At 43.1% G+C, this 10,523-nt stretch overlaps 1 protein-coding gene across 3 annotated transcripts; it reads right to left on the bottom strand.

Moving 5' to 3' along the window:
- Positions 1–577: 577 nt before the first annotated feature.
- Positions 578–10,501, bottom strand: ddx42 (DEAD (Asp-Glu-Ala-Asp) box helicase 42). Of its 3 annotated transcripts, none has more exons than XM_071535120.1 (18): positions 10,440–10,501; positions 8,961–9,180; positions 8,676–8,826; positions 8,516–8,577; positions 8,038–8,074; positions 7,487–7,639; positions 7,259–7,363; positions 6,719–6,838; positions 6,442–6,618; positions 6,199–6,327; positions 5,958–6,057; positions 5,819–5,866; positions 5,620–5,717; positions 4,342–4,618; positions 3,357–3,583; positions 3,144–3,254; positions 2,606–2,713; positions 578–2,209 (listed from the first exon to the last, which is right to left on the bottom strand). In XM_071535120.1, the coding sequence occupies exons 2-18, from the start codon at positions 9,176–9,178 to the stop codon at positions 1,553–1,555; spliced, it is 2,778 nt and encodes a 925-aa protein (XP_071391221.1). In that variant the 5' UTR covers positions 9,179–9,180; positions 10,440–10,501; the 3' UTR covers positions 578–1,552. The 3 variants fall into 3 exon arrangements, with proteins under 3 accessions (XP_071391221.1, XP_071391220.1, XP_071391222.1); XM_071535119.1 differs by having other exon boundaries at positions 8,961–9,185; positions 10,440–10,497; XM_071535121.1 differs by lacking the exons at positions 8,038–8,074; positions 8,961–9,180; positions 10,440–10,501 and having other exon boundaries at positions 8,676–8,706.
- Positions 10,502–10,523: the final 22 nt, after the last annotated feature.

Below are 10,523 nucleotides of genomic sequence, written 5' to 3' on the forward strand. Positions count from 1 at the left end.
CCAGGTAAACATAATAACAGGCAGGCGGGCAGCCAGGTATCGTTCCCTCTGGCTCTCAGTCTGAACTCGTATCTTCAAAGTGCTTCAGAGAGAGGCTGCCAGCCAACTGTCTCAGCTTACTAGTGGCTGCATCTATCCTTCAGCGGTTTATCAGCGGTGGCGCTCGCTAAGTAGCTGCCACCCAGGCCAAACCTCAATCTCATCTTCCCTTTGTGTCAGTGGACGATCTGTGAAACATGTTGCTTATTACGATTATTTTGATTAATAATTTAGTCTATAAAATGACAAAAATAATGCCATCACAAGTTACCAGAGCCCAAAGTGTTTCTTCAAATTGCTTAGTCTGACCAGCAGCCAAAAAAAACCCCAATATAAATTTTATGATATGAAACAGAGAAAAGCAGCAAATCTTAGCATTTGTGAAGCTGTAACCTGCAAATGTTTGGTATCGTTACTTGATTACTTGAGTTTTCTGTCAATCGACTTATCAATTTATTGTTTCAGCACTATTACACATAATAGACACGACAAGAAACTTAAACCAATCAAAACTAATTATAGAAAATAACCAGATGAGAATAGGTGTTCCATATTTATTTCATGATCAGAGAAAAACAAAATCTTCTTCCATATGAGTGCATTTAAAGACTTAACTGAGCTCAAGTTCAGTTAGACTAGCTGTGCTGATGTTTTTCAGTGGGAAAATAGAATGAATAGAATAGTTGAAGAACGGCCATAGATAATAGATACAAAAATAGATGACAAGGGAGTCTTTTAATCAAAACTTCACATTATCCACTTGTGAACGAACACTTGAAATTCTTCTCATACAAACAGATGCAGCTTGATGAAAATAATTTCAAAAGCATAGAAACACTAAATGCCAAGGAAAGGCACTTCACTAAAACTTGAATACAAGACACAAAAATCTATCATTTTTTTGACATGTACATACCATGAATGTAATTTGCCATGGAGCGCCTTCAAAAATGAAACTGTTCTAACAAAGAGTTAGCATTGTAGATTAACAAAACACACACACACACACACACACACACACACACGCGCGCGCACACAGTTGTCAAAGATCCATTAGGAAAATACAGCATCAGTTTTGCAAGCACAAAAGCATGTAGGAGCTCAGTGAGAGAAAACAAGACGACAACCAACACATCCTAACTTGGGAGTGTTTACCGACATCAGAATCAATTACAGCTCTATTGCTCGATTCTATTGACTTGATAGAATAACAGTCTTGATGGTTTATGTACAGTGGCCGTCTCTGAACTGCATGTGTCGGTCTACCTGACGCCGGGGTCGAGCTCTGACCGAATCACAGAGCTCACCATCACAAATTTCTTAGCAGTCTGACAGCATCTTCAGTGCCTTTCCCTCATCACTGGAATACATCCAAAGTCCACAAAATAAGCCCTAAATTCCTGTGCTTGTCGGCCTCCTCTGCTTTGCCCTGCTGCCGGCCTACAGAACAGACAAGCTCACTGAGGAGCAGTTGGTTGCAGATATTTTGCTATCGGTGTTTTTATTATTTTTTTTAGTTGTCCCACCTGCTCTTTTTACGTTTTGGTGGATCAGGGACGGCGAAGCTATCGTCCCCTCTGTCTCCTCTGTCGCCCCTCCCCTCCCCGCTCACCCTGTCTCCCCCATCCCTCTCACTCCTCCACTCATCTCTGTCCCTTCTGCTTCCGTCTCCGTTGCGACTGTCGCCGTGGCGGCCGCCGCCGTGGCGATCTCGGTCCCCGTAGCGGTCGCGATCTCTGTCTCCGTGGCGTTCCCGGTCCCCGTGACGGTCCCCGCCGCTGTGCCGGTCGCTCCTGTCGCTCCTGTCCCCGTAGCGGTCGCGATCTCGGTCTCCGTGGCGACCTCTGTCCTCTCCGTGCCTGTCCCGGGAGCTGTCCCTCGGAGAGGGCGGGGCGGCGGGGGGGTAGCTGTGCTGCGAGCCGGTTTGACCGGCGGACACTGTGCTCAGGGAGCCGGCGCTGGCAAAGCCAGCCATCTTAGTCCCGATGCTGAGAGGCGGAGGAGGGGCCATGGACGCGATGGCTCCCCGGGAGCGATCGGAGCCGTCGGCAGCCTCTGTCGGCACGGAGCTCAGACTGCCGGCGCTGGTCCAGCCTGACGAGCTGCTGGACTTGGTGGTGAGCTTCGGGGAGACGCTGGACGCAGCCACAAAGTGGTTCTTATACTGGGCCTGGGGACGAGGACACATGCAGAGGAAGAGATTAGAGAGGAGACAAAAACATGATGAGATGAAACTTTAAAGGTGCAATAAGTAAGATTTTTACTGGCCCATAGCACACAATGATCATAATATGTCTGTAGGGGGTTGAAAGGGTTACTGATCAACACCAATGACTCAACCATTACTTTGCCAGGTGCTGAGATTTCGGTCTTTCAAAACACTTCCTGGCCAATACTCTTCTTTGGAATAAACACTCCCCACCCACTGGAGTGGGAGAACATTTCCCAACAAATATATGCAGTATGAAAATAAAGTGAAATTATAACAATAAACTTATCTGCAATATATAACAAATGAGAAAATATTAACATATTTGTTTCAAGTTGGAGGTGAAGAGAGGGCTACCTGGAAGGCTTGTTTCATGGCTGACATGCGGTCTCCCATCGCCCCGGTGGCTGGTTTGCTGAAGCCTTCGTAGCTACTGGAGGAAGACAACAACACGCTGCTGCGTTCCTGGAAAGAAAACAGAGTGTTACTGACATCAAGAGTCTCTGAAGTTCCTTCATCAACTAATACCAATACTAGGAAATCACCTCAGTCTCGGGAAATGTCTATTATGGAGCTTTTAATGCTCTCTGTACGGATGCATAGTCTTTGTACCTTCTTTTGTGACACATCTGAAAACAAATTTAATAGGGAGCTAATAGCGGGCCTTCAAATCTATAATGTTATTGTGTGAATTATGTATTGTTTTGACATTACTGTTATAGTCTAGTGCCATTTAAATTCTTCAGAGTGGACCTTAATGGAGCCTGCAGTGCATATCTTTCCTACATTATAGCTAATGGTTTGTTCCTTTCATTTTATACATAGTCATCACTACGACTATGACCACATCACAGAAATACATAGAACAGATTTACATTTTTAATTTTTAACTCACAGAGCTTTCAGCCCCCAAGCCCGGCCTCTCTCTGTACCCCAGACCGCCTCCTCCGATGTTCAGTTTCTTTCCTTTACCACCCTTGAATCGGGATTTCCTGAACCAGGGATTCTGGGAAAAATATAAATTGAACAAGGTTAAAAACATTCACTCCTAAAAAGCAATGTGTACAGGAAAGCTGTTTTAGGGCCGTTCTAATTTATCAATGTTCACCTGCATGGCTAAATCCATCAGTTCTTTGGAAACGCTTTGATTGGCTCCCTCCAGATTCCGGACGAGATCACCAGCGAATGAGGTGTCTTTGTTGGTTAGAAGGGTGTAAGCCACGCCCTTTTCTCCAGCACGACCGGTTCGGCCGATCCTGTGTGTGTGTGTGTCGATGTCTCTCGCCACGTCATAATTCACCACTGTGCGAATGGATGGGATATCCAGACCACGAGCTGGGAAGAACAGACACAGGAGGCAAGAAAAGTTTAAATGACTTTTGATAAAACAGGTAGTTTTGGTCCTCAGTTCTGATTGGCTGACAGCTGTTGTAAAATACCCAATTAACGCACACCTTTGACTACCGAAATATCAGTTTGCTGATTTATCAGGCTGATTTTGGCCTTCTCTTAAAAACTGGATTCAGCCAACCAGTGCCGTCAATGTCCAACGTGATGGATATGATGCAGTTTGTTTGGTTACATATTTATTGTAGAATTTATCAATATTACACTGGTTGGCTATAAGAAAGCCTTAATCTGAACTGATTCTAATGCAACATTTTGATCAGATTCCACACAAGTATGTTTGAAATTATTATCATCATCAACATCATCATCATCAACATCCTCATTATCACCACCATGAGTTTTAGTGTCCAACAGTGTTGGTGTCAAATACTGTTCTCAGGCTTTTCCACCCTGCTAAAAATAAGATTCTGGGGGAAAAACTAAACACTTGGCATGAAAATTGTCAAATTTGACAATGTTCAATATTGGCACTTAGTATTGGCTATCGGAAGCGTCAATCCAAACATATTGGCATCAGCCTTCAAAAACTTGAACCCTAACTATTATCGATTAAAAATAAATATTTTTTTTTAACATTTGTGTTCTTGCTACTGTTGTTTTATAAAACCAATAAGCCACAAAAGGCTGTGCTCTACAGTGATTTTTTTAAAACAGCTCAAACAGTCACCTTCATGTGAGCTCACCTGCTACATCAGTGGCCACCAGAATGGGCAGATTCTTCTTCTTGAAGTCAGCGATGACCTTGTTCCTCTCGCTCTGGTCCATGTCTCCATGCAGCAGGCCCAGGCTGTGGCCCTCCTGGGTCAGGTTAGCAGCCAGCTCCTCGCTGTTGGCCTTCTTGGTGACGAAGATGAGGACCGAGCCGGACGAGGTGAACTCAACCAGCCGCCGGGTCAACCACGTCCATTTATCTGCCCCGCTGAGCAGCAGCTCCACCAGCTGGGTCACATCCTCATTGGCCTGGTGAAGGAGGAGGATAGGAAAAACACAGCGTCCACAGGTTTCAGCAAAGTAAATTTAAGATTTTTTAAAACCGTTTAATGCCAGTTTGAATAAACTCAGGAACATTTTTGCCACAAAATTAAACAAGAGAAGTGATTAAAGTAGACTCATTGTGACTGAGATAATACAAAGATGTTAATTCCAAAATGAGAAATCCACCATTTGAAAAAACAATAACAAAAACTACTGCTTGACATAAATGTAAAGCATTCTACAGGTTACTATTAAAAGGTGCTAGGTGTAGCATTTTTAAGCATCAATATTTCATTGTCAAATTATTTGTGAGACCACGGTGTCAAAATTAATATCCATAAACAAAAAAAGACCATGGTCAACCCAACTGGTAGCCTTCAGCTCACACCAGTGGTATTGTTAGTGCTAGTATTTCTCAAAATGAAGACCACCTTTCGTATAAACCCTATTGCTTCCTGTCACAAAGATGATGTTGCCATTTGTAACTTCTTCAGTCTTCTGTCTTTTCTGAAGAGGATAAACATGTTGGAAGTTATTTTTCCATCAGCCTTTCACTTCTTCCACCATTTGTCATTGCGAAAAACTCTGAAAGCTTTAGCTCAGTTTGCTGATAGAACAACGCCCTCTTCCTGTTTTGTGCCATAAAGCAATCCTGCAGATTTCCCGCCAAAACCGACCCAGTGACACACAATGTAGAATACAGTGTAGAGGCTGGCAATCTTCCCTACGATAGTCTCATTTGTTTACAGTATATATATGTATACAGCATATTCGTATCTATATTAATGTATTAGAATTAATGCAGTACTGATTTATTGATTAAAATGCTACATGTAGCACCTTAATGTTAGGAATAATCTTAAAACCTTTGCTTGCACAATAGTTCAAAATAGTTTTTGAGGATAGAATCATCTCTGTTTTTGAAATATTGTCAGAGACATTTTCAGGTAGCAACAGTGTTGAAGATGATGAGTGAGGCCACATACCTCTCCAATGTCTCCCTGCACCACACGAATGGGATCTATCAAGATGTCTCTGGCCAGCCTCTCTATCTTCTTTCGGAAAGTGGCGCTGAACAGAAGGGCTGCGAGGGCAATCATGTTTAGATGTACAGAAAATGCTTTGCAGTCCAGCTACTCATGAAAACAAAAAAGACAGTCACAAGACTTGAGGAGAGCCACTTACTCTGTCTGTCTGGGCGGACGTGGCTGGCAACAGATCTCACTTGGTATTCTGAGAAAGAAAAGGGAAAAAACTGTAAAAAATAAAACAGCTACAGTGCAAAAGTTAAGTTTTTGTTGCAGAATTTATGATGCCAACCCACCGAAGCCCATATCGAACATGCGATCTGCCTCGTCAAACACCAGGTACGTCACTCTCTGCAGGGACGTGGCCTTCTTTTTCACGTGGTCAATCAGCCGACCCTGTGCACACACACATAAAATCAGTATAACTCACATTTGTGGCAGTGGTAGAGCGTGAATATTCTTCTTCTGTGGCAGGTTAAAGAACTGAAAAAGTCAAAGATACGTCATCCACAGAGAGCTGGACCTCTCCCTTCTTACCGGAGTGCACACCACAATCTCTGCTCCCTCCTGAAGAGCCTTGGCCTGCTCCCACATGCTGCCTCCTCCATACACCGCCACAGAGCGCAACGAGTAGGCTTTCCCGAAACGCTTACACTCTGCATGGATCTGGGAAACATTTACAGTGATGCGCTTTAGTGACTTTCTTTTAAAAAAACAACAACTCTACAACAAAAAACAATACTTTCACCAAATCCGATCCCATCGCTCTCTGCTTCGTACCTGCTGACAAAGCTCCCTGGTGGGGCACACTATGACTGCGATGGGCCCCTCTCCGGTCTCCAGCTCCTTCTGGTCCATGATGTGAACTAGCATGGGCCAGATAAAAGCTGCCGTTTTGCCGCTGCCAGTTTTTGCGATACCAATCATGTCACGTCCAGACAGAGCTATGGGCACTCCCTAAATCCCAGACAGAGGACACGAACAGTATGGCATTATTCAGAAAGGTTTATGGTATGATTCAGTTATGCTGCAGCCTTGAGACGGTTTTGCACTGTACCTGGCACTGAATTGGTGTGGGCTGAGTGTACTCAGACTTGCGGATCTGGTGCATTAGCTGCTCGTCAAAACCGAAGTGGGCAAAGCTGGTGCAAGGTTTGGGAGGGGCTGCACCAGACACCTGGGGATGAGGAAAAGAAGAAAAAGGAGCAGGAAACAAAGGACATTCAGTTCACATGATAAAGGCCTATGCCTCCAAAGAGCATTTCTCCATAGCCGCTGCTGCAGGAAAATGACTACCACTGCAAGAAAAATTGTTAAATAAAAAATGTAATTATATTTTACCTAACCCCACCAAAAGTAAGATCATGTTTACAAATCATGTTTTTTATCTTAGCAAAAAATATTGTAGTGCTAAAATGTACACCAGAACCTAAAATGGGAGCCAAACATAAAGGGACTTGGGACCAAAACAAAATTACTCAATCACCGCTAAAAAAAAAAATACTGTACCACACTGCAGTACTGTGGTATTATGTGTATGAATTCCAGGTAATCCACATTTGGATACTGGTGTGTGACACGTCTGTCATGGTCTTACCCGCAAATTGAGTTTGTGTCTCAACTCCAACACTTGAGTTGCTGTCAGGTTGTTGAGCTCTTCATGCTCATTGTAGAAGTTCTTCTCAAAGGGGGGATAATCAATCTGCAAAATGATGGCAATAAAGGTAACAAAATCACAACAAAATCCATAACATTACCCACAATAAAAAAAAAAGCAGATCCATGGTTAAGACAAGTCTCAGCTCTGTGTGTTTCTCAGCCGTACCTCAGTGTGGTCGATGGGAGGAAGGGGCATGATGATTTTCTTGGTGGTAGGGGCAATTGGGTTCCCATCACTGTCATAGTCGATGTTCTCGTCCTCTTCCTCCAGCGTCAGCCCAGCTGTGGGATTCTCTGCCATGTAGCGGAAGTAGGCTTCCTGCAAACAGCACAGCATTACATGTGAACCACTGAGCCAGTTTGCTGCTTAACACAGCATCCAGGCACCAGCAGCAGAGAGACGCACAAATACCCAATGAGACATTCAGTTTTATAATGAAGGGCAAAATTATTTTTCACATTCTCATATTAAATGCTCTGTCACTCGCCAAAGTAAATCAACAGCTGAACATGCTTTTTTGTCCCATTGCTAAACAACAAGAATAACATATGCAAGAAAAATAACTCCATCATGATGATGCTAAATGTGCAACCTGCAGTGTTAGATAGAGGGGTGGGAGGGGGAGGGGGGCATTGTAAGATCTGAAAGGGTAGAGGGAATGGTTGGTCTGGAGATCAGCGATGTAGTGGATTAAGAACTTTGGAGGGCTCACTCACTTGTTCATCTTCTTCTTCAATGTCATCACGAATACCCCTGAAATGACAAGCGGAGAAAAAAAACTTCCCTGCGGCTCGTTCATACACTCAAGGTAGCCCACATCCCACTATGACTAAGGTCACTTATCTGATGATATCTAATGAGCCAGCAAGAAACATTGCTGGATGTGTCACTTGTTGTGCCAGTCAATTGGAGATATTCAAAAAATTATTACTGTATAAAGCCAAATCGTTACAAAGTCAGCCCTGTCTTAAAGTAGTGAATTCCTATTGCAGTTATCTACCTGATAACACAATGAAAATGGCAAATTAGTGGGCTTATACTGTAGCTCACAAAATCTGTGGGAGATATTTTTTCTAATTCTGGTCAAATCATTTTTCAAATGCATGGTTTCAATTTGAGCACCTGCATAAGGACCTTAGATGAGACTAAAAAACAAACAATCCAATAAAAAATACATGCAATTGCAAGTCTTACTTGGCAGATTTCTTCTCCTTTTCCTTTTCCTCTAATTTCCTCATGTCTTTGGCTGCTTGGCTCTGGAACAGGAAAGGAAGATTTGTTAGGGAAAACAACTGGGAAAGCATTTGAATGTGTATTCTATTTTGTCTCTGCTTAACTCTAATTCTCTTCTCACCTCAACCTCTGCCATGAAGGCATCCAGTGGATCATCCTCACTGTCCGAGCCGCCGCCAGACTTCATCTGTTGTCGTGTGGGCGAGTTCTCAGCTGGGATGTATGGCAGATCCACACTGCTGCTGGACTCCTCTTCATCATCTTCAAAATACCTGGACCAAAACAACAAAGACAGGGATTGAGAAAGCAATGATTATCATATGAATATTTACACAGTGGTAGTCCTACATTGATAAAACTATATTTTACTCAGTTAAATTCTGTGCATATGGAGGTCTATACTCACGCATTTTCTTCATCAAAATTGGCTCTTTTTGTTCCTATCTTGTAGAATGAAGGGAGCTGCTGGTTCTTTCCATATCCTCCAGCTGATCCCGTGGGCCCAAAAGATGTGTGAGATTTCTGAGTCAGGCGGGGTTCTTCTTTCTTCCCTGCACCTCCAAGGGAAAATCCTCCAAACCCAAAACCTCGCTTACCACCTGGGCCACCTTTGTTCCAATTCATGGCTGTGCTGTAGAAACAGCGGGAAACAACTCAATTACTGGTCTTGCATAACCCTAATACATGCCATGTTGTCACACGAAATACATTAAGTCTGCCTTGCTTATTGGCAAACATGTACCATATAAAAGATGACTTGAGACCATTTCTGAATTGTTAGAAGCCTCTTTTCAATTCGGTACAAGAAGAACCACTTTTTTCAGTAAAATTTCAGTTTTGAGATTGGTTTATACTGTTCGTCTTCACTCTCCATGTCTATTTTGGTGGAAGAAGATAGTGGGAATAACAGGAGAACCAATCAGTTAAAATTCTATTGAAATAAAGTGCGTAGCGGATTATTCGCATGCCAAATTGAAGATTGGCCACTAACGGTTCATTGAATGGAGTTTCTCTACTATGGATATTTATTAATTATTTAAATATTACCACAGCGCAAGCAGCACAAATTGATACGACCGACCGTTGCGGGTCAGGTAGAGGAGTCTCATCTCCTGCTGTGAGCTCCATTCAGAAATCTTGCAATTTAATGTGCCGTTTGACAGACAAACATACATACATCGTATCCTAAGATTCCGCGGATAAATTCGGCATACATATAATTTACCAAGCAGTTTTAAACTCAATAAAAATCCAACCTTTAAAACGATTCGCCTGTTATTCAAGCAATCTCCCTCCACCAAAATACACCGTCGTGGGCTGTAGCAAGCAGCGTCAACCAAGTTGGAATGTAACTGAAATACATTTCGGTTAGCGGATCATATTCAAGACAAAAATGTCAGTGGACACTATCCGTTCGTAATAAGTCTTCATTCATGTTCTCTCCCTGCGTTTGCCGCAAGGCTACCTTTAATTGATAGATTTTTAAGTGGAGTTTGGCGTGACGTTCTTTCCATACAAGATAACTGTAGTAGCTGGGATGAGGGTGAGAGAGGCACGTAACGAGGCTAGCAAGCAGCTAGCTAGCGACTTGCTAAATACCTGCCTGGAAAGGCAGCGAGAGCCAAGGGCTAGCTTGGGTTCGGACTGACTAACTTACTTATAAAGTTAGCAGTTTGACAACACTTCTTAAAAATAGGGCGTCTAATAAGTAGCTCAAGGCCGCAAAACAGGGCCACGATGTGGGTGTGCGAGGTGACGCTCGACGACTTGCAGTAAATGTTGTTTAGTTAGGGTGCCCTCCAAAAACACAGGCAGTCTATCATAAGTTATTTATGAACTGCGTGTATCGATAATTCCGTTATAGTGATTATCAAGCCGTATTTACCTGTTTACTGATGCTAGTGAGAGCTCCTGTTTTCACAGTTGGACCTCAGCAGTGCTTGTGTCATCAGTGCGCGCAATTTTTTTT

This window comes from Centroberyx affinis, unplaced genomic scaffold (assembly GCF_046629955.1).
Source record: "Centroberyx affinis isolate AG114_WGS23_722 - 3 ecotype Tasmania unplaced genomic scaffold, CSIRO-AGI_Caff_v1 ptg002667l_1, whole genome shotgun sequence".
Taxonomy (NCBI): Eukaryota; Metazoa; Chordata; class Actinopteri; order Beryciformes; family Berycidae; genus Centroberyx; species Centroberyx affinis.